The sequence below is a fragment of the Chelmon rostratus genome, chromosome 3 (genome assembly GCF_017976325.1).
Source record: "Chelmon rostratus isolate fCheRos1 chromosome 3, fCheRos1.pri, whole genome shotgun sequence".
Lineage (NCBI taxonomy): Eukaryota > Metazoa > Chordata > Actinopteri > Chaetodontiformes > Chaetodontidae > Chelmon > Chelmon rostratus.
Genome location: NC_055660.1, coordinates 17428285 through 17454930, shown reverse-complemented (window position 1 = coordinate 17454930; position 26646 = coordinate 17428285). Strand labels below are relative to the sequence as shown.

The 26646-nt window shown below is 41.4% G+C and overlaps 1 protein-coding gene across 1 annotated transcript in view; it reads left to right on the top strand.

Annotated features, from left to right (window-relative positions):
* LOC121604326 (zeta-sarcoglycan) overlaps positions 1-26646 on the top strand; it is a 143524-nt gene that overhangs the window by 65629 nt on the left and 51249 nt on the right. The window contains exon 3 of the mRNA XM_041933816.1: positions 12125-12212. Within this exon, the coding sequence (XP_041789750.1) occupies positions 12125-12212 (88 nt within the window). The remainder of the gene's footprint in view (positions 1-12124; positions 12213-26646) is intronic.

Genomic DNA, 26646 nt, shown 5'->3' with positions numbered 1-26646 from the left:
CTTTCTTATCATCGAATCCCAATTACAGCCTTTTCTTCCCCGTTCCCACATTTGGATCCAGTCATTACTACTCTGCCACAGTGCTCCATACTTGTTTGTTGTTTTAATATGCCGCCACTTCAACACCTCCTGTAGGAAATCTATGCTGCACTTTTAAGTGTTAAGATTACTTTTAGATCTCTCTGAACTCTCTTCAGACTGGCCTCTCGAGGACAGAGGAACACTACAGTTTGTCCACAGCTATATACGGAAGTACTTAGAGTTCATTCTATTAGCTAAAGAGCCAGATGTTTCCGTCAGTCGCTGGTAGCGACCAAACCAGAGCCAAAAAGAGAGTGAAGATTGGATTTATTCAACATCAGAGAAGCAGTGAAGAAAACGGTGTGTAGAGCCAGAATATTGTAGTTGGAAATTAATTTCACCGGACATATGTCAGACTATAACAGATTTTTCCATTAGAAAACAGACAAATCAGATAATGGAACCTCTGCTCCCAGTCTGTGGTCAGAGCCAGCTTCTCTGCCCTGGCTCGTTTGACTTTCAGCTCATCTTTGTGTGTTTCTACGCGTTTAGTCACAGTAGCTTTCGACGGCATGACGTTATCGGGCTGGAGGTACCAAACAAGCTCTCTGAATCCCTCGCCCTCTACCACACTGATTGTCAGCATCTGGGTCTTAATCATACGGCACACCCACTGCGTGACGGCTTCAGACCGCAGTGCATCACGCTGTGTGTGTGTCGGCAAATTATCCAATACGCCAATATGCAGAACAGCTCATAAACGTTAGTGGTGGTAACTACAACTAATGGTTAACCATTGACATCCCCAGTTCACATCTTACTGCACCACTCAAACCTATCCTTGTGGACTAATGGGGACAAAGTCATCCCTCTCATCTGTCTATTTCCTTAGCTGCTGATGTTTGATGCAGAGCCGAAATTAAGTTGTGGCCAACCTTTTCATGCTGGCACATAATGGCACCGTGTTCACTGAATATTATAAAAATTGAACACTTTCCAACAGGTTCATTTAGCCCCATGGGCTGGAACCGTTCTCTGTCCCTTCTGTCTCTGTGTCTTATCCCTCAGATAAATTCCCAGTTGTCCCTCTCATACTCTCCTCTCATCTTTGTCAACCATTTCCCATGTCCCATTTTATGCAGTGTTTTGCCATCAAGAGAATCCACTTCATCTCTCTCATGTCCCACCCTTGTAAACCATCCTCAGTAATTATGGAAGCAGCTACACGGCTGGGGATTTCATCACATGGCTGAGAGCTCTGCAGAGATGCCAACATCAGGAAATCCCTGTCACAGCAATGAGACACTAACAAACCACAAGACATATTGAACTGCTAGAAAATGAGCCAAAAAGCCCTGAGGGGCTGTGATTAAAGCCTCAATTCGGAAACCAACTGCAAACACAAAGGTTGCCCCACTAAAGAATGTTAGAGACGAGGTCTGAAAAAAAAAAACACAATTATTTTCCTCTCTTGATTGTCTTCATGCAAAGAGTGATAAGATTGACAGAATTTCACACACACAAAAGAGCTAATTGTTACACTTGATTGGTTTTTGGCATAGCATAAATTCTCAAGAATCCAGTAAGAAAAACACAGAAACTTTTAGTCCATCTGCAAATTCTGAAAAAAAAAAAAAAAATCTGCCCAATTCCCTCTTCAAAGTGTTTCTAAGCGGACAAAGGATTGCGCAGCATTTTTTTTTTTCTTGTACTATTTAACAGGATTGGGTCTTTATAGAAAATAAGAACATGAAAACTCCCACCAGCCTCAAGCCCCCAGTGAATCAGAGTATTCAGTTTGAAGCAGCCACATCCCTTCCAACACTGCTCCTCTGGGGGAAGAGAGAGGCCCCAGCATACATTATTCAACAGCAATGACGACAGGATAACAAGCTGGTGAGGCTGAGCTGGATGAAAGACACACGAGTTAGTGTTGAGACTATATATATATATATATATATATATATATATATATATATATATATAGTTAGCCACATAACATTTATGTTTTCAGCATGTCGTATTCTCTCTCCTCTGTACATCAATAAGTGTCAAAACAAAAACTGTGTTGAAAGTCGTGTCCTTGTCAATTACTTTCATCTCTCTTTTGTTTTGTTTTTTATCTCCAGCTGCACTCTCTGTGATGTAGTGTTGATGTTGGTTTGAAACCGATAACCTTGAGGCAAAGGATAAGCCAGTGAACTCTTGTGTTATATTTCCCCCAGCAATGATAACTGTGATCTAGACTAGCACTGAAACCGGCAGCCTTTAGGCTAGTAACAGACCAGTAACATAAGTGCTATTTATATCTGCTAGCTATGATATCTATCTGATCTGTCTTGCTTTGATGGAATGGATTGTCCTGACTTTGTAGAGGTGACGGGGTTAAAGAGGAGAGTGTGTATAGCCATTAAAGGAAAAACGGCCCTTTAAACACACACATGCACACACAAGCACTCATATACCCATGGGTTCAGTACAAATGAAAAAGGATCTGTTATGATCCCCTGGGGAATTGGTTGGAACAGAAAAAGGAAGGAAACAGGAAAAGAGAGTGATACCAAAGCAATAGGACATTTTTAAGGAATAGTATCAGATGTTAAATTAATTTTTTAAATCCATGATATCATTCCAAAGATCACTATTTGGAAACCTTGACTCTGCAGCACCCGCCTCTAAGCCAACGTGTCAGTGGAAGCAGCAGAACGCCAGACATGTTACAGGGAATGTGTAAGAACGAATGAAGAAAAACAAATTTTGAGAGCAGTCATCTTAAATTGTTTTCAATTATAGCATCCAGGAGACTGCAAGTCAGTGTTTGCGTGTGCGTATGTGCGTGTGTCAGCCAGCGCAGGTCTCGGAAACTGACCCCGATCAATAATCTATTAGTAGCGAGACATGTCTGCGTGGGCAGGCATAAATACACACACGCACACACACAAACACACGCACGCACAAGCACATGTTTATTTCGACGCATGCAAGTTAACAAGGTCGGATATTGTGTGTACATTACGTACACTTTTTGTCTCCTACACAGGGCAGTCACCTTCCACAAGTACACACACGCAAACAACTCTTTCACACAAACTCCCCCAGAGTTAACTTCTTCCTCTTTCGCCTCAGCTGTTTGTACCACAGGGGGATATTTCATGGCAAACGGAGCATCGCCGCTTTATCTGCTCTGCTCTCCTCCTCTGTCCTCTCCACTTATCTTGTCAAGCATGCCACAGGACACGGGACCTGAGGGCTTCTACAGAGACAAACATGGCAGTGATCTTACTTTTGCCTACTTTTGTATTTCTTTGTGTTCCTGTACTTCTGTTTTAATGAGGCCAAATAAGTAAATGTTGGGTTTTGGTGTTACACACAAGCATTCCAATAAATACTGCAGCTGTCTTTCTTTGACACAAGTCCGACATATGTTAATAAGTGAGTGAGACCCTGCAGGAAAGTCTCAGCCAGGAAAAAGACTACCAGATGGGAGTTAAAGAAAGTTGTATGCAGTTGATAATGCGCTCTCTCTCTCTCTCTCTCTCTCTCTCTCTCTCTCTCTCTCTCTTTTGTATGTGTACTGTTTCTTATCTTATCATGTCCTGGCAGGCTTTGTTCAGCTTTGGCAGAAACTCTCACAGAAATGTTTGGCTAATGCCACAACAGGACTACCGGTATCCTCGGATTGTGCGCTTAAGACCATAATATGAAAATGTATTCCAGAGCTCTAATCTGAAATGTTACGTAAAAACCCCTCAGATGTATTTTATCTCGAGGCCCTCAGGTTGGAAGGTATCATTTGTAAAACCTTGCTTCCAGGATAGTTTTAGCAAATCTCTGGAATATGAAATACCAAGCAGAAAATGCTCCTTTCACTCAGTTTAACAAGAGTAGCTGATGCACAGTATACATAAAGTAATTACACATGTTACATATTATTAGTTACATATATATGTGTGTATATATATATGTGTGTGTGTGTGTGTGTGTATACATGTTTTCCCCCACAACATCGTTAATTACTCATATAGATATTATTATGTATACTAGCGTTTCTGTGCAGCTGGCATTTTTTCCTTAAGCCGTGTGACTTTGTTGACTGGTCCCTTAAGCACATACATTATCGAGGAGAAGCAGAGAGTAGAGGGCTGACGTAGCGGCTTCTTTTTATATATCTATCTCCAAAACAAATGTGCTATGGTTAACCCTCCTCCGCGTTCCATCTCTATCTTGCTCTCCCTCCTTTTCTCCTCATTTAGATTTATCGCACTGCAAGCCTGAAGCCGGGAGGTCTCTGCTTACCTTAGCTCCTCGTTCCCACCCTCTAACTCTCTTATTCTGTGCCCCTCTTCCTACACCCTTTCCCCCACTCAACCGGTTTCTATCCCCAAGCCCACCACTCCCACCCCATCCATCTCTCTTACTGTTTCTATCCGTCTTTATCCATTTCCACCTTTCCCCCCTCTGGTAGAGAGTAATCCATTCTTTGGGAATCGGTCTGGCAGAAAGAGCAATGGGACTTCGTGGCACAGTAGAGCCTGTAACCCCAAAAACTCTACTAGAACACCCATTAAAAGATTTGTCAGTGCCAAAAACCTGCATCTCCCCTCAGTAAACTTTTCAGGAATTGGAACAAAAGCAGCATTTATACTCTCAATCTCCCTAAATTCTTAACATTGTATAGTTTTAAGTGGTTTGGCTGCAGAATCAGGATATATTTGGTGTAAATGTCGATGGATTACATTAAAACAAATCATGTGAGACAGCAGGTTTCTGCAGGATTTTACCAGAGCCACAGTGCAAGGCTATGAATCTTTAGATGAATCCTGAAGCTTGTGAAGAGACAGTAAATTATTTTTCTTCTTGCAGGAGAGCTGCATTAATAGTTTCAATTGTTTTTGGTTATTGTTTGTGGACCGCAAATAGCATACACCTGTGTGGTCACATAATAACACTTTGCTGTGTCTCATTAGTGTTTAGATCCCTGTTCAACTGAAAGTGCTGTGAATTACTGACACCTGTGCAATGTGCGTGTGTGTGTGTGTGTGTGTGTGTGTGTGTGTGTGTGTGTATAAACACACATACATATAAATGGCATGCACAGTAACCGTTCGGCCACCAAGATGCTGTTCCCATTACCAGTATTTTAGCTGAATTTGAACATGCCTGAAGACAGATTTATCAGCCAGAATTAGAGAGATCAGATTCTTTTGTTTTGGAAAGATACCAAACCCTGTAACCTTGTACCCAAAAACAGCCTGGAGTTAAATATTCAAATTATCAGAGATTCCGATAGCTTGTTGACAAAAATCTTTATAAAGAACAAAAAAAAACAAAAAACAAGCAACATGTGAAAGCAGCAGGTAACAATATCTGTGTTTTACTACAGATAATATTTCTTCTTTTTACACATGCAGACACTTTGTCTGGCTTTAGACCTCAGCTGAGCCCTGAGACTGCTCCGCCCAATAAAACAAACCCCCTGACCTTAATGTCCCAGACTGTCATGCAGCAGTTGATGTGGTTGATTATACATCCAACTTCCCACAGTGCTACTCAGGTCAGCCTATGGTTTTGATTGGTCACTTCATGTCACAGCCCAGCTGCCTGATTGAAAGTGAAATCAAGTATGTTTACATGATCATTCATGCCCTGATTTACCCTACAGAGTTAATAGAACCACCGGAAAGTTACATGTAAGGCAAATAATCAGAGGATGAGAAGCTAGCCGTCAATAGTCAGCTGAAATCTGGCTTAGCAGACACCCCCGCTAACCCTGCAGGCCTGGAGTTCCCCTGAGGTACAAGGGTCCAAAAATTAGCAATCTCAGTTCATAATTATTTAGCCAGCAATCTGCATGAGACCAGCTGACCAGAGGCACCCCCCTTGCTATCCAGTTGTAGGACGGTAACCACGGTTTCCAGCAGCAGACCTGAGATAAGCTAATGGGAGCCAGTGTAGTTGCTTGAATAGATTACTTTAACTCAAAGGTGGAACACTTTGGAGACAGTAACATTAGGCAATTTCATCATGGAATTGAAATTGTAGTTTTGCTCTAAAGCTGACTTTCAAATTAGGGTTTTGATTGCATAATTTAACATGCCACCTCCATACAGCTCCATTTCAGATGATTTTGTAAAAAGTCTATGAATACATTTGATATTCAGCAATTCAGTCAAGCAGTACCAAGACTGGTGTTTAATGTTTCTGACGTGGATGTCTAAAATAATTGCAGTAATTTACAGAGGGCCCTGAATTTCATTCTTATGCTTGGGCCTTGAAATTTTGCACTATGCAAGTCCACACACACACACACACACACACACACACACACACACACACACACACAGTCTCACACGCACAAAATCACACACAATGGGATGTCTTGACTGCCTCCATCTCATGCCAGCTGTCACGTTGAGATTTGAATGTGCTAAATTGATGTCAAAGCTGTCGACACAAGACTTGCACAGAACACTGATGGCGATAAAGCTGCTGAATGCACGTGAAGACCCTTGAACATATTAAGCCGAAGTACCAAGAGAATGAGCTTGTGAGCAAGTCTGCTTTATTTTTTGTTGTTGCATGGCCGTGGGGACTGAAAAGAACAAATTAGCACCGCACACCGACAAACACATCACTTATTTAATAGTCCTTGCTAATTAGCTGAATTAAAGTTGAAAGAGGAATGGAGGGGCACCACAGGCACTTTATCACACAATGTTTGATTGGTATTCTGTTTAAACTTTGACTATATACGTCCTATGTACGTCCAATTACTTAAGTAAACGTACCAATACCAATGCAACAGTGTGCAAATACTGTTGCAAATATTATATATTATACATTTAGTACAAACGCTTTAGCGTTAAAATATTCTTAAATCAAAAGTACCCTTTATGCAGAATGGCCCGTTTCAGAATGATATATTTTATATAGTTAATTATAATTATTGTTGCATTAGTGTGTTCATCACTTTAATGTTGCAGCAGGTGAGAGTGAAGCTAGTTTTAATTAGCTTTGAATTTCCCCCCAGGGATCAATAATGGCTTATTTGTTGATCTAAAGGTTTACTGCTCTTAAGATTTAAATCCTGTCTCAAAGAGACTTTAGATTTCAATATATCAGTTGAATTATTGCCAGTCTATTGTCTTAAGTCTGGCTTTTATTTCAGCCAACCACAATTGTAAATAGTGACATTTTTGATTCCTGAACTGCTGAGGCCCATCTGACTCTGCCCTCAGAGTGAGGCTGAGAGGCTGACAGACAGGTGGAATAGCTGAAGAGATGGTGGCTTTTGGACATTCAGAGAGACAGGAAGAGAATAGGCAGAGCAGAGACAGGAAAGCTGAAAGCTTTTTATTAGATTGACAGCTAAAAGTATCCCATGTTAGGCAGACAGACAGGCAGTCACAGAGATATAGTCGGGAGAGCTAAAAGGTGCTATTAGGCTGATGGCAAAGATGAATCAACCAAATGTTTCTTGTATGAGTACATCACCGTTGAGATGGCTACTGGATGAAGTTAGACAGCAAGTGAGACATGCCAAAAGAGACAGACAGGAGAGCTCAAAGCTGTTATCAGAGCGATGACTAAACATAAATAAACTAATCACATCACTTATGAGCCTTCAGTCCAGACCTGTTTAGGCTGACAGTCAGACAGGCAGTCAATTCTACACAGCCAGTGCAACGGACGAGCGGAAAGCTGTTATTAGGACCCATCTGTACTGGTAGCTGGAGGCTGTGATGATGAGCATCGCAGCTTATTATTACCTGACTAATTACACTGGCTACCTCAGGCTGATGTCCCTGTGCCTGTATTTATAATCAAAGTGAAATTAAACTATTAACTGAATTAATGGCGCCTTGGTGTACGTTGTGTCAGCTCACAAGAGAGAGAGATTGCGATGTGTGCGCCTCTATTTGCGCCTCTGCACACATTTCACATGATGAGAGGAGATTTACGAGCGAGACGGCGAACACAAAAGCCAGAGGGACAGTGCAGAGAGCGGGAGAGGGAGATAAACAGGAGATAAACAGAGACGTGAGCTGAGCATAAATAATGTACGGTACATGTGAGCAAACGCTACTAACTCACTAAACCATATTTTAACATTTTGTAATTGATGTCTCTTTAGGGTAATTGCTTGCTTGTTCATACATCTGATTTCTGTCACCTTTTTTTCATGTGTTCAACCAAGTGCAGTACTATGAAAACTAAAATCTGACACTGTTCACACTGTCCCCATATTTAAAGTAAGACAGCCTTCCACCTCAGCTTTGATCGGAGCTTTTCGGAACAGCTCGAGCGCACAAATACTTTTTGGTGTGATCTGAATCTAGTTTTGAATCTGTTTTGCTGCCGTTCATCATTATTCCGCTGTTAAACTTCTTTCCAAATGAGCTTGTTTTAAATATGCAACTCCACACACTTCTCCCTGTGGCTGCCCGAGGATAATTCTGTCTGTAGACTTGAATTTTATTAGTATAATGCACATAACATAGGGTAGCTGATGTAGAAATGTGTGATGTGTTTTATGTGGAAATGCTGCAGGGCTCTTTCATATTGTATTGTTTAATCAGTGGATTTATGCATAATTATTGTGTGTAAATGCGGTTTTGGATGGGGTTGAGGCTTATCAGAGATGGACTTGTCTGCAATGATTGTGAGGCTGCTGTAAATTGGCCACAGCAAGATTTGTTGGCAGTCAGTATTAGAGCGTGCGTATGTGTTTGTCATTACTATGTAGGGCAGCTGTAGTCTGCAAATGGAATGAAAACTGTGCTATATTGTCACGTATCAGCAGTTTATATTAGCAAGACAACTGGACGCATTATACAAACTTTGCCCACACACTCACACACACACACACACACACACACACACACAACAGGGTTTCTGTTATATGGTAACCTATTTAAATCTGTCCGGTCAAACTGTTTGGTGAAAAGGATTCCCACTGAGAGTCTCTTTTCCATTCCGGTGCACTGTGGTGCCCACCGAGCTGCACTCGCCACGCTAGATGCTGCAAACGCTGTGGACCAGGTAGGAACACTGTATGCACGCAGTTGCCTCCGTTTGCTTCCTTTACAAGCGCTCAGCCAGCGGGAGCAATCACCTCCGTGAACTGACAGCAGCGCTCAGCAAGGCTATTGAGAGGACTTCTTTTATTTGGAATAAAAGTAATGCACAAACACAAGTAGCCTAGAAAAACATAAATCTACATGCCTTGATGATGTCATTCTTTGTATAGCCTGCCTGTCAACTGTTTTAGAGATCAACAAATTCAGATAATATTTGAATATTGATAATATGAATATCATCTAATATTGATTATATTAATTATATTAATGTTAATATAATATAATATTGATAATGTTTGAATAATTTCTCCCATTTGTCTGAAACATTGGAATCTAATCTAATGGAAGCAATGACACACACACATACACACACACACACGCACAGTTTCCAGAGTGTACTACTAGTTCAAACACCGATTGCATTTCTAACATCTAACAATATTACAGATGATGCATGCGTCACCCAGTGAACTCGTATCAAAGCAATGGAATTGTTACCATTCTGCAGTGCAAAAACCTTTTTCAGCGCTGCAAAGGCACAACCAACATATGACACATAACACATCTAACCATCATGAAACTTCACCTCACTGAAGATCAGAGCTTCAAAGAAGGACTTTCATGGCAAGAAATGAAGCTTTAACATCGCAGAAAACTGAATACCTTCTAAACACAACATGTACAGTATGGAGGGTGTGATCAGCTTCATCTATGTAGTTTGTGTAGGATATATGAGCCAGAAAATCCCACAGAAACCTGAGAGGTGAAGTGACACACAAAAAGGAACCACATATTTTTGGGATAAATGTGTGTTTGTCAAGGCCTGTTCTTCAAACTGTGTGAACAAGTCCTGAACTAGTCACAGAGCACCCAGCATGTCTGTGAATGTGTCTGTGAATGTGTCATAAAAAGCTATCCACATCACTTTGTTTTCCACAATCTCGGTGAAGACTGCACACTTCAGGATTATGGATTTTACAGTCAGGGTACTGACAAAATGTGCAACGTCTGAATGCATCAGGCTATCGTGTGCCAACTTGAGCAAAAACAAGCACAGGCGCTGCCCATTCTTCCATGGTTTTGTGCGAAGACACATTCTGAATACGGTGTCTTATTTGAGTGAAAATTGTTAAACAATGTGATAAGAACCCTTTGAATTTGCGCCTGATGGTGTGAACATTGATTATTTGTGAATGGCCTCTAGGTAGAATCGACATGATTCTCATCAAGTAGGAGTAGATATTGTTACCTGCTCCCACGTTTCACAGAAGCTCCACTGATAACGTTGTTTGGCTTCAGTCAGCTGTTGTGTAAATAGACATTAGCAGCTGTTTAATATGCAACAATTATTTATAGCCCGTATTTCCATGCATATGCATATGAGCTTAATCAAATAAAATTTTCCATCTATGGTCGCACTTCTAAATGACAGAGCCCTGCACTAAGTGAATGGGATCAGCCCCGTTCATGCACACTGCCCATCGAGCTGGAATGATTCAGAGCACATTACATCTGTCATGCTTTACAACGCGCCCCTCGTTTTAAACAGAGTGGAAAGATAATATAGTGAAGCCTATCACACGGCCCGTTGAAAATAATTAATCCAGCACACACGCGTTAGAAAACAGATGAGAGAGGCAATGCACAGTAAACCGTGTGGAGCGCTCGGTTGTTGTTTGGCAAATTTGTTACCTGACTCTGAATGAGTGTGTCTGTGTGAGCGCAGAGGCTGAGGTGTGTGTGAACTTGCACCTGAGCACTCATTTGGATGATGCCAGTGTGCGTGTGCACGTGTGCTGAATGTGTAGGCGTGCGCCTGCATGTAGTAACACACAAGTCGTGTTTGTGTGCACTTTGTGTTCAGTGCGTCCGTAACTTTGTCCCTCACGCTTGTGTGGCGATTCGTGTTTGTGTTTGTGATCAGCCCGTCCCGGGAGTCCCTGGACGCTCAAAAGTAGAGCACAGACAGGTGTGACATATTAGAAATTTGGTCCCGACTCGCGTAAGCAGACCACAAAACAATGAATATCCATCCATAACAAATAGCAAAACAGAGAGAAAGAGGGGTGAGAGAGGGAGATTGAGAGTGAATAAAGAAGAGGGGAAGGGGGGAAAAAAAGAGGATTTTTCCATTTCAACGGATCAACGACTTTCCAATTTTGACGCAATTCTCATTTGGAATTCAGACCAGAATGCAGCAAGATATTAATTTGGGGAAATCAACAGAGAAATTGGGTCACCTGTGAGCTATTCATTTCACGCCGCCAAAACAAATAAGCAATTTAGAAGAGGGAGCGACAGAGGGGGAGAGAAGTGAAAGGAAAGAGAATAAAAAGAAAATTATGTAAGTGCAGAGACATAATGAGAGAGGGAAGGAGAGCGGAAGGAAAAGTTGGTTAAGAATGTGAGCGGGATGATTTTGCAGACTGATGTTCACAGCAGAAAGACAGGGAGAGACGAGGGGCGGCGGTGGGGGACAGAGAGAGGCTGTGAGATGTTAGATTGAGTTTGGAACTTAATGAAAATGGCAGACATGGGGTTTGCATTCATTGCAACACCCATCCACTGAATGTAAACTAATGTGGGCAGCGTGTGGCTCAATCAGACTCTAAAGAGGGGAGCAGAGGTCAGGGTGACAGTTGCATTTAGCTCATATTGGTTGAGAATAATTGCCTTTTTGCCAACGTACACACAGCGACACACTGTTGGAGACAAGCAAACACACTCACAGGATGCTGTTTTGAATAGATTATGCAAATGTGTGTCAGACTGGCAGAAGAGAGGGAGTCAAGGGTGAACTGCAACGGTTGACACAGGCCGAGGCAGTATTGGTTATGCAGGTTAATGCAGTATTGACCGGTGCCCAGAGGGGCGAGGGCTGGGGCTACAGTGGAGGTGAAGAAAGCAGAGAGCACGTGTGTGAGAATGGAAACTGAAGGTATACTGGGATGGATTTGTTTGAGTGTGAGAAACTTTCAATTTGCTGTTGTATTAATCATCTTTCTCCCTGTTCTTCTCTTTAGGACAGTCCCTTGATCCTCCAGTCAGACAGAAATGTGACTGTCAATGCTCGGAATGATCAGGGACAACTAACCGGTCAGCTAACCGTGGGTAAGACACAGACACACACCCACACACACCCACACACACCACACAAAGACGTGTCCACACACACTTCACCGGCACTAAACACGTTCCTTCCAAAACAACCTTGAAGCCAGATCATTTCTCCAAGACAGTCAGTTATATTGTTGGGTTTGTGCTTAAATTCCTAAACGCATTTTACCTCCTTCTGTTTACCAAACTAAATGCTATCCGTTTCCATTAGTGTATCTTACTGAGGCTGACAGCCGTGCTGTTTTCTCCACTAAATCATTTTTCCAAGCTCTTATTGGATTTGTGAGGGCCCAGTGTCCTACAGAAGATGTCACTCATAGGACAATATATAAATTACATATTCTCATGGGACTCAAGAACTTAAAAACTAGTCCAAGAGCATGAACAAATCAGATTCTGTAACATTTGCACGTGGAAATCTTCAGTGAAGAAAATCTGTGTGTACATCATAGCTTTATGGCTTTATGAAGTTATCTCTGTCATGTCATGTTATTCTTTCTAGATAATGGTCTAGTGCGATGTGTCACAAGCTGATCTGGTTATGGTGGTGTGGCAGTAAAAATGTCACCCTGGCAATTATTAGCATTCAGGGTTGTACTCATAATATTGCTTTTGATAGTATTAGTTAAAGAAAAAGGTTTACAAAGGATACAGGCATCACAAGAGTTATCAATAACCACTAAGAGTGGAAAGATTAATTGGCAGCTGCTCAGTGAGAGAGGTGATGGTGGAGGCATTCATATGTTGTCCTAATGCAGTCCTAAGTTCGTGTATAGCAGGATACTGGAGTGGGCATCTAGAGATACTGAGGATAAAAAAAGGGTCGTGAACAAACTGAGCTAAACCTAATGTATCAACTAATGAGGCCGAAGTGGGTTCAATACATTATTCACATGTACATTAAAATTCCCTTTAATCACAGTGTTGTCAGTTTGTGCAACCAGCTCTGACAGAAACTGAGCATAAGGCGCAGGTAGACAATAATAATCACTGGCATAGATGGAATAATTGTGCTTGGTTTCACAAAGATGGAAAAATTCATGTTCAATTATGAAAGGATGAAGGATTTCAATGTAAATGACATAATTAGTCAGAATGCTTGACTGATAAAGGACGAGTACACGTGTAAGGGTTGTGCCACTGGTGCCTCTCGGTGAGGAGAGTGCAGGTGACAGAGGCACCGAGATTATAATGGCAATGATTGGAGTTCAGAGCAGGTTAAATCTCAAATGAAGTTAGCTGGAAACTTTTGTTCCTGTCTGGTTGGGACATAATCTCTCGTTCAGTCTTTTCATTACAAAGGTTCAGTCGCTGGTAGCGGCACTAAAAAGCCCTCTGAACATTTTCTCTTTTTTTTTTTTTTTTTTTGAGGCTCTCAAGTATCACGTTGAGGATCTCATACAGTGTGCTGAAATTTAATTAACATCTCAGAATATGACAGGACTTATTGTATGTAATAAGTCCAGGAAGTGTAAGTAAGAGTTTACCAATCATGTTTTGCTTATTCATTCAGGGCTGATTCTTGTTCTATGCTGGATTCTACGATTCTTTGATGTGTCTGTATCATTACAGAACATCATAGTCATCGAGCGGTTATTGGTAAAACAGAAATAAAAACAGCAAAACACTCCTTTGTAAATTGTTTGAACTGTGAACAATCACGCCACATGTGCGGTACGCTACCACTAAATTCCACCGGGCCTGTAAAGTCATAATGGCAATCCAATAAGCTTCTCTCGCTTTCTGAAGTTGACATGTCCACCTGGCTGGACTGACAGAACAAAATAAAACCAAACTTAGCAATGCCGTCGGAAACATTTCAGATGCAGCATGCAATTTGACAAGCCACAAACTGTTCTCAGTGTGTGCGTGTGTGTGTGTGTGTGGGTAGCGGCGAAATGTGGCTGCATATGGAAATTAAACATGACACGCATCAAATTTCCCTCCCAGTGTAGTTCAGCCTTTCACTGCGTTCTCCCTGAAAACATTTGCAAATTCAGAATGAATTATTTGCTCCCCGCCTGACACCTCGAGGAAGCAGCATTTATGTTGCAAAACAAAAGGACCAATTAAAATAAGTGTCCACTGGCCTATGGGAGTCATTGCTTTGTCATATAACATAACATGACCTTGGAGCATGTATGGAAAACATGTGTGATCTGACATCAGAATTCAGCGTGTTTCAGAGACAGAAGCTCATTGCCGAGTAGCATTTCCAGCGTGACAGGTGAGGTGAATGATATTTTCAGGTAGAAGGCTCCTCTTCGCTGTCTTCCTCGTTTGATGTGAATACAGCATATAGATATTCATCTCCTGTAGGCTGGCCAGGCACTTCTAGTGTCTTTATACGCACACGCACACTCTTTCCCACTTGGAGGCTTTGAAATCCCTGACAGCTCACCTCCCGCTGTTAAAACTCCCCAAAGCTGCTTTCCTCACCAAGAAAAGCACTTTAATGCCGATGTGTGTCTGAGCGAGTGTGTGTCTTCGTGCCTATCCTGCAGTCAGCAGAATCAGTCTGTCTTAAAGCCAGACAAGCCAGACAGCCCACTGCAGCTAACTTAGTCAGGCCGCAACGGGAGGACACGGAGAGTGCTGTGCGACCTAACTTGTATATTTGTTGAACTTACATGTGCAGATAAATGCTGAATTATCTTAGTTAGATGCTCTTTATGACACAGATTACACACAAACCCTCACTTTCTGTCGCACGCTCACATTCTCACACACCCACACAGCAGCCACAACTTTGGGCTAAGATTGCCCAGACCCGGGGAAACCTGCCAAGCAAGCAGGAGTCCCATCAATAAACACTTTGGAACGCACACACACACACACACACTAATACACATACTAAAGACCTCAGTGGCTGGCTGATGGGATGAAATGGGACAGAAGGAATCCCTGAAGGAGCTTCTTCTATTGGGCTCCAGAAATCTCTTGGTCTCCTCATCCCACTGCCTCCTGTTACTTCTGTGCTGACTCAGCAGCACATTTAGCACACACACACACACACACACACACATACAGACAAACAAAACACACACTCTGTCCCCTCCTCTCGCTCTTTCTTCAGTATCCTCATGGGGATACTCAGAAATCCAGATGAAAGCAAGCCGGTTACTTCTCCTCACCAGACACTTGAACACCGGAAGCAAAGAGGTTCCACCTCAGTAAACCCCTCATTAGTATTCATCACTGAAACTCGCAGAGGAGCAGCTCGCTGTAGCTTGTACAAGGGGTACAGGATCATCACAGCCAGTAGTATGGAAAGGTGAAACGCCCACAAACGCTTAAAATAAATACAGACACAGGTGTACTGACACCTTATTACATATGAGATGCTGAAATAGGTACTAATCTGAGCCGAACAGAGACGGAATGGAGGAAGGAGGGAAAGACCCCGATGCTGTGGTTAAATCACTGTATCTTGGGACAAACTGTCAAAATATAAGGTTGTCAGTTTGTTGATAGATGTAAATTATTAGACATAGATCACCAAAATATCAGCTTGGACAACACCGGTCCTAAATGCTCTTTGAATAGGCTTTGTTCAGTGCTTGAAATTTCTTGTGCATGCAAGCATTAAGCAGTGACTGGTGAATGTTGAATCTGTAGCACTTTGATAGCCAGAAATCCTGCAGGGTGATGTCCGTAAGCTACTCTGAGCATTCCTATGGTTTCCAGCCTGGTCAGTCGGTGGAGCAGGTGCAAAAAGTCCCAGAGGAACAGCAAATTTGCCAAAAAACGTGGATTGCGTTTTGATTGTTTGACTCTACACTGTTGCAATAAAAAGACCTGTTTAGGGCCATACTCAATTGAATATCCTAAGACATAGAAACGCAAACACACTTTTACCTTGTGGCCCCCTGAGGGTCTGAATACATGTATTGGCCTTGGCCTTCCCATCTCAGTTTTATTGCTCTCTCTCTCTCTCTCTCTCTCTGTCTCTCTCTCTCTGTCTCTCTCCCTCTCTCTCTGTCCCATCCCTCTATCCCTTCTTTTCCTCTCCATCCTCCCCGTCGCTGTCAGCTCGTTAATGTGAGTGAGAACCTGTCATCTTTGTCTTCTGAATAGCCGATCATAAAGATGATGAGTGAACTTGGAGTTTGAAGCCATACCCTTTCACCCGCCTAGGTGATGGTGATGATGCCTCAGCGTTGGAGGCAGTGCGGTAGTGTCAAAATGGCCTCGGCTGGAGGAAAACACAGCAAGCAGCGGGATTATCATCTTGAAAGGAAAGATGATCCATGTTGGCTGAGCAAACATTATTAATGTAAAATAACACCAATATTACAGTCACAAGTGAAACTTCCACATAGTTGTTGCAGTTGCACACAAAATGCTGTCTCGATGCTTGAGGCTGATATCAGAAATCCACTTTTTAAAGCCTCAAATGTCTGTTTTCACTTATAGTAAAGAAAGCAAAAGTCCAGTAATAACTGCTGAAGACAGTTTTATGTTAGATTGTTTAAACACAAGTGAGACTGTGCACTTGGAATAACCACAGAGCATAATATTGACAAGTGCTTAAACTGGCCAGCTCCATTATTGTTCACTGTTTAGTTCCTGTTCCTGATCTCTTTACCTGTGTGTCTGTCCCTTGGCAAGCTTGCAGTCATTACAGCCTGTGTGTGTGTTGTGTTTATGTTCTGGCTGTCCTATTGACTTTTAATTTTTCTAAGTGCATGGTGCTGATAATGAATGCTGTTTCTCCCCAAGCAGGAGAGCTGTTGGTAGCTCTCATTACCTCAGTCATTACGTGTGTGTGTGTGCATGTGCATTTGGGGAAGAGTAAAGACAAGTATGTGTGTGCGTGTGTGTGTGTGTGTTTGTGTGTTTGAGCTTGGGACAGTGGGAGCATCATTCATTCATTCAAAACCTTCCATAAAAACAACCCCTCCAACTTTAAAAGTGACTTTCAGCGCTCAACTTCTCCCTCTCTCTTCTACACACTTCCCCCCGACTTTCTCCTGCCTTCTTCCTCCACCTTGCTCCCTTCCTCATCCTCTCCTCCCCTATCCTGTTGTGTCATTTTTACCTTTCACTCCCCCTTTTTTTAATCATGCATGGACTGCATCTCTTATTAAACCAATGAATTCCCCGCTGACCTTGTTACCTTCTCCTTAACTCTGGCTTACATTTATCACTTCATTATCTTTACCCTCTTACACTAATTATGTTCCCTTTTATCTAGGTGGAATCACTCACCTCAAATTTCTCGTATTCGACCGATGCATGTGGATTATGAAAGCAGGAAAATTAGTGGACTGAACGGCAAAGGCCAAACAGAAGACTGGATGGTCATGACTGGAATTCCTCGTCTCCACTACTTTAAAGCTGTCTTTCTGAATAGAAAATAGTAATAGATAGTAATCATATCTTGTTTTCACTCACTCTCAGAAACATGGCGCTGCTCTTGCAGTTAAACAGTTGAATGTCGGCTAAAATTGGTTTCCGATTAGCGTGCGGAATAAGCACTTGCAAAGCCTTGCATAAAATTCAATTGTTCCATTACACACAGGCTAATTATGAACCTACATCTTTGCAAATCCCCCTCTGAGAAACAAATGATGTACATAGCAATAATATTTCGCAGTGATCACATTTTCAGCTAGAGTGAGATCTTTCTGGCTTGATTTGGCTGGCTGAGAAACTGAGATACTAAGTAGTCTAATTTTATCTCTGTCTCCCTCATCCAATCGGCAAAGTTCAGACAGCACGTCTTCCTCATTTTCTGCTGCCTCTCTATGATCAAATCAATGGTTCTAATGAGGTAATTAAAAATACATAGAGCTGAGTGTGAAAAAAGTGGAATACACTTAAGCACTCAATAAAGGCATGGATTTATTGCCATTGTTGTCATTTATCCTTATGATTGCACTCTAATTGCACAAAGGCTAATTGCCTACACACTGTTTGGGCTGCAATATGGCAAATATTGTTTTCATCACTTGTTCATACGTGTGGGTATGTTTGCCGTAAGAAATGGATTTAATGGACCATATGAAGTCATCCTTCTGCACCAGTGACATATAGGCTTCGTGCTGTTTGCTGGTGGTTGGACACAATAATAAAATGACAGATATATGGTATAGTGCTTCAAGCATGAGTGCGCTCCCCTTGTCTCTGCTATTGCAGGCATATACAGTAAAGGATGTTTGTTACTATAATGAGGTTGAGACTATTTCTTTTTTTTTTTCATCGTTAATAAAGCAGCTTAATAATCAAACCACTTTTAACTGCCTGACAAGTGTTCGCCATTGGACGTGCCCAAATGATTTCATATCATATACTCTCCGTGCCAGCCCTCTAACAACTGAGTTTATGTTCACACACTTGATAACAAAAGATGTCACAGACAAAATAATACTCTGTCAGTGTAGTGCAATTGAATGGAGTAGATTTGCACTAAATAAATACACAAAACACGCTTTTTTAACTTGTCTGAGACATGTTCATTAAATTTTGCAGTCATTTTTGATGTGATAGTTTGTGGTATTGGATTTCATTATATTGTAAGGCATACTTTTTATTTTGCCCAGCTTCGGTAGCTGCATCCCATTATGGGCACTGGAAAATGTTTTATCTGTTGTTAAAGTATTGAATGGAACATTGCAAAAGCTACAACATTATTTTACTGTTTATGCATTGGAAGGAATTATACGACCGTGAACAATAACCATCTGCTTTTTCTGTTTAATAAAAGGACATTAAAACATCAGAAAAACGCTGCTCGGTGACGCAAGCCAAGTAGAGACACTGTTGCTTTCAGGCAATAAGGAAGACTTTAAGTGTGTTGAGCGTGGAATGTTTATTGCAAGGATAGCAGAAAATTGTTGGCCATAAAGCAATAGTGTACAGTCTCTCGTGCCATCCAGCTTCACGTCTGCACAAAATCACCTTGTCAGGAATTGAGGAAAGCTGCTTTATGATGCCATCACTGTCTATGTAATTCTCAAATTTGCAACCATCCAACCAAAAACTTGTTCCAACTTTCCCCAGAGGCCAATCAAAAAAGATATTGGTTTACATTTCTTAGATGTCATAAAATGTTTAAGTCAAGCTTGGTAACCAAACAGAAGTTTCTGAAAGTTTACAACCAACAATAGTGCAAGCTGACAAAAAGTTTTCTCTGCGACACACTAATAATGTCGAACAGCATTTTCTTTCTCTGCATTGTCTGTGTTAAAAACATGAATAATGCAGAGTGCACCATGGTTGAAGAATCTGCCACAAGGTCAGAGCAATGTCTCAGTATTCCTTCAGGCATGTTTGGTAAGCAAACATTTATAACTGTGTGCATTTTGAGCAAAAGGATAGAATGCCCAAGCTCCCCTCTAGACTTGCATTCAGTTTTGAACAGCACTACAACCCCTAAGGCACAGTTGCCATGCCACGTTTCCATTTTAAGCACTAAACTGACACAGTTTTCCAGGGGGACTTTCAATAGCTGCAAATAGTGGAACATGTTAAATCAATTTTTGCAACTGCAAGTTGCAGAGTAATAAAAGAGCCAAGGGACAATCATGTAGTAAGTTAAATCAGACGTCATCCAAGCTCTGCAAAAAGCATTTAATGTGAGCACCACGCTGCCTAAAAGCAGTTGGAACTAGGCTTTTATTGCAAATATAAAAGGTCAATTAATAAAGTGTCTCAGTTAAGGCTCACTAACTCATATTTAAATGCAAGATTATTATCTCTTGCAGCTTGCATTTGCCATGACTTCAGGATATTAATGTAATTATGTTCACGGAGGCATGTAAGTCACTAGAAAGCCATAAAGATCAGATATCCCCGAGGCCACGAGTTCTTTAACTTTTCAAACAACAGGAGCAACTCCAGTTTGTCTGCTGTGCTTGTGAATGGCAAACTTTGGTCATTTGTTGATCTCATTCTTTGGTCATGTGACATCGTATCGCATGATTAGGTCTGGGACTGGGGCTTGCCTGGAGGTTTGAAGGCTGACAGGGAAAGTGAGCGAGGAATATTCTCCCCTGCTCCGAGTGTTCGGTCCGATTCCATAGAGACTCACACTGCTTCATGAGCAACATGTCATAATGTGCACCTCTTGGCCTGCAAACTTTGAAAGTTGCCAGCCCAGCAACTGTTTCCATTTATTTATCACTTGATATTTTACCTTTCCGCAGTGGTAAATAATGAAAGACAAAAGCTACAAGTGGCACAGCTCTTTTCCCGTATTTCAGGCCAACACAGACGTTCAGAGATATTGTATGATTATTTTTCATTGTATTTTTGGTAAATACGGCATATTTTGATAGCCTGTCACATAAAGCAGGTTTAATGAGTTCAACCCAAGTTACTTCCGGCTTGATCCTAGCCAGGTTTGTTTTCAAGTTTAGTTTCACCTTAAGCTTAGTAGGTCTGTGCTACAACACCCAAAAAAGTTGCCCAAAAAAAAGTTGTGTGTGTACAATGTAAATAAAAGCTGAATGCAATAATTTGCAAACTAACTGTGTTTACCAACAACACTTTTACTAAGTGTTCCTGAGTCCACGTAGTAACGTCCTTTATACAGTCATGTGTTCACAAGGTGGTGAACCTCCCTCCATCCTTTCCAGGATGCTCCTTTCATACCCAATCATGATACTATCACCTGTTACCAATCAACCTGTTTACCTGTGGAATGATCCAAACAGGTGTTTTTGGAGCGTTCCACAACTTTCCCAGTCTTTTGTTGCTCCTGTCCCAACTGGTTTGAAACGTGTTGCTGCATCAAATTCAGAATAAGTAGATATTTACTAAAATCAATGAAGCTGATGAGGTAAAACATCAAATGTATTCTTTTTGTATTGTTCTAAATGAAGTGTATGTCAAATTGATTATCAAATCAAATCACATTCTGTTTTATTCATGTTTTGGGGTTGGACAGTCTGGTAATGTGATCCAGCATTTCTGAGTAGTCTTTCATATTTGTGCACTGCACACACATGCAGCTGATGTCAGATTCATCAATGTGACACAGGCTGCAGTAATTTTCAACTCAAAATACAGAGCTCACCAGGCTAAAGTGAAGTATGTGCACAGGATTCAAAGTAGTCAACATTTGGCTTTTAATGCACAGGAAAAATGCATTCTTGCTTTAGGCTACTATAGCAATTTCAAGATGTGCATCGCAAAAACCTGAGTTATATGGCAGTTCAGCAGCATGGAGATCATCCCAACCTATAGATACACCTACAGAGTCAACTGTGTGTGCACTGGTGCTCTCTAATGTTCAGCTTTGCTTGTATTTCATTGGCTCATGCTACATATATGTTTAATATGGGCTGGTCTGTAGCCATAAGCACCTTAGCTCTCTCTTCACGTCTCTGCCTTCTTCATTGTGAATTGGCAGATCAGATCGTTAATAGATCAGACTTAATTTATTCTAATCACATTAGCTTCAATCTGGTTAACTTGCACTTTTAATAAGAAGCTCTGCTTTTCCCACCCCCCTTTAAAAAACACCACGGTACAGAAATGTCTTAAAACCAGGATAAGATAGATTTTCCTGGTTTCTGTCGCCAGGACATGTTTGCATGAGCAAACACAGACACAGAATAATGATCCTGATCAGAACAGTATTCTGCACGCAGACAGATTCACCGTGATGGCTGCGCTGCACGTCATCATCGTCTAGACAAAGGAACAATACATAACCAAGACAAGGAAGAGAATGATGACAGATTGATTGTGAGCGGGGTGCACAATGCAGGACTGATTTGAACCAGATCAACTATTCTATTAACATTCCCTTTAAAGGAAAATCTTCAGCTGAGTAAGGGGAGGCAAAGATAATTAAATGAAATTTAGTTGACTGAATAAGGTTCCCCATTTTCATTTGGAGTAGGCCCTAAGCAAGCAATATCACAAATCGTGTTAACGCTGACAGTAGTCACTTGGTTGTGTTTGGGGCTGCGTGGCTCAACCTTTGCCTGCCTTTTTATCTGCACCTTCCACCATTTCATCTTTCATCAGGGTGATTAATGCAAATGACAAACGGCACTCATTTATCTCTCCCTCTGTCTCCTTCTCTCCTCCCTTACTATATTAATGACTGTAATCAACTCTAAATAAATAATTTGTGTCCCTCAGTGCATGAATCTCACCCTCCCACCTGTGGCAAATTCAAAAGTTGGATTAAAAAGTGCTTCGCAATGCAGTTTCTTCCTTTCACCCCAGCATTTCCCTCTACTCCCGCTCACATCTTTGTCTGTTTTTTATGAGCGACACCTTGAAGAGATTAAAGATGTGCTGTGGCGCAGCTGAGGACCCGTCTCTCTCTTTGACTGGTACAAATAGAACAATGTGATAACCAGCTTGTTTCCCGCTGTTGCATCATGGCCATGTTGCATGCTGTTTACTTTCAAATGGCCAAAATAATATAGTAGCTTTCACTTTTGCCCCCCTTCTTTGCCCCTTTTATTCTCTTAACACTCCCATGTAGCACTTAAGTTACAGTGGCTCTCTTTACTACGTTCGGATTTATTAGCTCAATTCTGCATGATCACAGCCTTGCTCAGTTAAAAAAAAGACAGTATGAAAACTTGTTCCTTCTGGGACAACACATTGTCAAGTGACAGTCAGGTCAGCTCACATTGTCCCCTGTACAGGAATGAAAAGCAGACATTTTTTGGCCTGTATTTGCAGTGTCGTTAAGAAGAAAGAGATAACATAATGCGCTACTCAGCTGATTAGCAGCATTCAGTCAGACAAGACACTTTGAGGGAACTGGCTCATCAAGTGATCTGTGGTGGATAAAACGAGTTTGAGAGATAAGCCTAATAATGTGTGTGGACACAATACAACAGTATTCTATATGTTCAGTCGGAGCGATGGAGGATTATTGGATTTCTTTGTGTTTGGGACCATAAAACCGCTTTGTTGCAGGTCTGTACACTGTCATCTATCAAATACAGACAAAAATACCAAATAAAGGTAAATGATCAACAGCTGAGTTGATTTTTGGTGGATATGCTAACTTTTATTAGTGCTTCTGAGTAAAATCTTTTACTTATCTTTTACCCCTGGATAGGCCGAAATTGGGAGTTGGCAGTAGGGAAATTAAGAGTAGGAAAATCACCTTTGAACAAAATCACAGCTGTGGTACCTCTGTGGAGTAGATAGACGTTGCAGACTGGAACATTTCAGCTTGCAAGATATTACAATATACATTTCTGTTTATTTTTAGAGTTTATTTATATTCAGGAGCCCACAATAACAACTAAAACACCAGTCCAATGAAACACAAAGTTTCATTTAGCAAAAAGGGAAATGTTCCAAAGGGGTGGAAAAACGTCTTCTAATAAAAAAAAAAAAAACCTCTTCTGGACGTTGTGCTTGTGGACATTGACAGGGCAGCCCTTTGTTAATTGGTTGTGCTGGGCATTCAGTTCATACTTGTTGGCCCCTTGCCCTGGTTCCTGTGCTCCGAACCACAAGGGCTCACTTGCTAGCGTGCAAACAAATGCACCCCATCATTTCCTCAGTGGGAATGAAGCGTTATTATTGCTTCTAAAGAGGAAGACTGAGAAACATTTTACTCAATATTTGATCAACTATTTCCACACATGCGACGAGTGTTGCGTAATGTGGTTTGCACAAACCCCCCCCCCCAGGAACATTTTCCCTCGCAGAACACACAAAAGAGCCCACTGGGCTTTTTCATATTCATTAAATTTGACATTCTAGACAGGAGGGGAACTGAAAAGCATATCAGCGTGACTCACTCAACATAATGCTCATCTTAATCCACTGATCAGCTTTGCCATGTTTGAATAACTAATCAGGAAGTTTAGTGAGTGAAATCCAGTCAAAGCCAGAGTTATTCACCTGTCGTACAAAGTGATTTTGCATTGTTTGTAGATTTTAACTGTTGAGCACAAAAGGACAAAAACCTTCTCTGCTAATCACACTATCCATGTTCCTGTGTTACTGAAATCACTATATCACACACAGATAGGCACATATACATTCAGTGGTTTGCAGGCATGAATAAGAAACCGTCCTTGTGGTCACACCACTAAGAAAGAGGATTAATTTAGCAAGTGTGTATGCGTGGGTGGATGATCTCTGGAGCACAGCCAATTGGAGGCTTTAATAAAATCTAAGGGAGAGTTTGCTGCTGGAGTTGACAGAAATGTCAAAAACACTGTTAGCAAAGTTTCTTTCTGAGATTTGCTTCTGCCTGAAGTCTCAGTGTCTCGTTTGGTGGATTTGGTGTCAGTAAACTTTGTGCGTGACTGTGCATGTGTGTGTGTGTCACACACAGAAAGAAGTTCCCAGCAGCTGACATACTGTATCTCCGGCTATAATTGTGCTGTTTGTGTGCCAGCGTGAATGTGTGACACTTGGACCCCCAGTTGCATCTCTGGATGCTGCAGCTCAGCGTCTGTTCATCTGGCCGATGATCTCATGCCATCCATGTTGCCGTCCAACTCTCAGAATCACACACACACACACACACACAGACACATGCATATATATATATAACACATAATGTAATCTATTTTTCAGTTTGTAGACACACTGAACAAGCAACACACAGCAGTATCCAGTTTAGCCTTGACAATGGAGTATCAACCAGGCTGCACTTCAATTCATAAAGGGTGAAAAATGATTTAGCCAATGGCCAGACCCAGCCAAGCATTAAAAGCAGCCAGAGAAATCTTAAAGACAGCCATAAAACCGACGTTTAACCAGTGCAAGGACACTAAAGTTTGAATTATATAACCTCATCTTTTGCTTAAAAGCCTTAATGTGCATTTAGCATATTGCCAGAATTTTGACCTAAGGAAAACTATAGTCATTTAAATGAGGCATAATGTTATCGACTTTCTCCACATAGCCAAAGGACAAAAACTGCCCAATTTTAGAAGTGTTTCTTGGATAGAGAATGTATTAGCATTCATACACTGTATGCAAATATGCATGTGCAAGGATGTATGCAAACACTAATCAAGACCAGATGCACACAGAGAACAAACGACTACATGGATGTCACATACTGTTTCACGCACTCCTGTGATCTCTAATCTCCAGGACAGTGAGAGAAGGATCCTGAGAAAGAAAGGTGAGGGTGGTGGGGCTCAAAGCATGTTGAAGCTGACTTGAATTAAAAATCCATCTTGAACTGTTTGGGCAAATCAAACATGCATACAGTGTTTACTTGGCTGAGCCACCAGCTTCTTTGTACCGATCCCCAAATCCTTTTACAGTGTCCTCTTGCGTCATATCCCATCATTGCTAGAAGCCCTAATTTAAAGCTCAAATTAAAAATCCAGGATAGCATACCCATATAACTTTATTATGGCCTCAATGCTTTAATGTGCAGCAGTAAAAAAGTTACACAGGGACCATTTTAATGTCCTCTCATTAATTACAGAATACAAATTGAAGAACTCAAAATTCCATTGAAGTATCTGGAAAGTTTAATAAACGATTTCTTTTGTTCTTATCCTGTTCAGAACTTAGATTACAAGAACAAGGGGAGGATCTCTCGAACAGGTAGAGTTAAAAGAAAGTTGTGATGAAAGGAACTTAAAAATGCATAACAGTGACCATCAGGGGCAGCCTAGTGTAGGGAGTCACGCTTCTGGTGGGTAGCACTAGGTTGCAGCATCAATTGAAAGCACTTTCTCTAGCCGCAGCTTCTAAACTGACTGATGTGCCCTTGAACATGTAATAAACCCCCCGCCCCTGTCATTTCAGTGGAGCTTTCACAGGCCCAACAGTACCAGGCTGTAATAGCCAATTCCTTGCTGCGCGAGTGTGTCCACCTTCTTCCTTCTTTTACCACCACCCACCTGAACAATTACCTTCCTACACACCCAGCAGACACAAACCAGCATTAACATTCATTTCAAGTCATGTTCTGCTCACCAGATGAATGGGTTAGTCCAATATTCAGTATCATGTAAGCTCTGCTTTTAGGTTTCCACCAACTGAGGGAAATATATGTCTTTTTAGCTGCTAAATGCTCCACTGTGTTCCAGAGCTGGTGGGGGGCAAGTCGCACACAGTGCATTTATCAGAGCCATTTCACTAGAAACACCCGCTTTCATGTGGAGGGGGAAAAAAAAAAAAAAAAAAAAAAAAACTGATGGCAGCAGAGAGACTGAATCAAAACAATAAAAGTTTTTGACCGTAAAGTCAAAATAATGAGGTGAAAGATGCACACTGCACTTCCTAACAAACTATAGGTAAATGATGAATAGGTGCAAGTTGGGTAATTGCTCAGTGTTGCTGGATGCTTTGGGCTCTCTGAGTGGCCTCCAGTTTGGGGACTTAAAAATCACAACCATCACATGAAAATGCATAGTTGTGTGAAGAACCACAGAAGAACAGACAGAAGATTACATACAGTGATAAAGTGAGATCGTGTCAAGACAGGACCTTGTTCTTAAACTCATCTCAGATCAAAGCA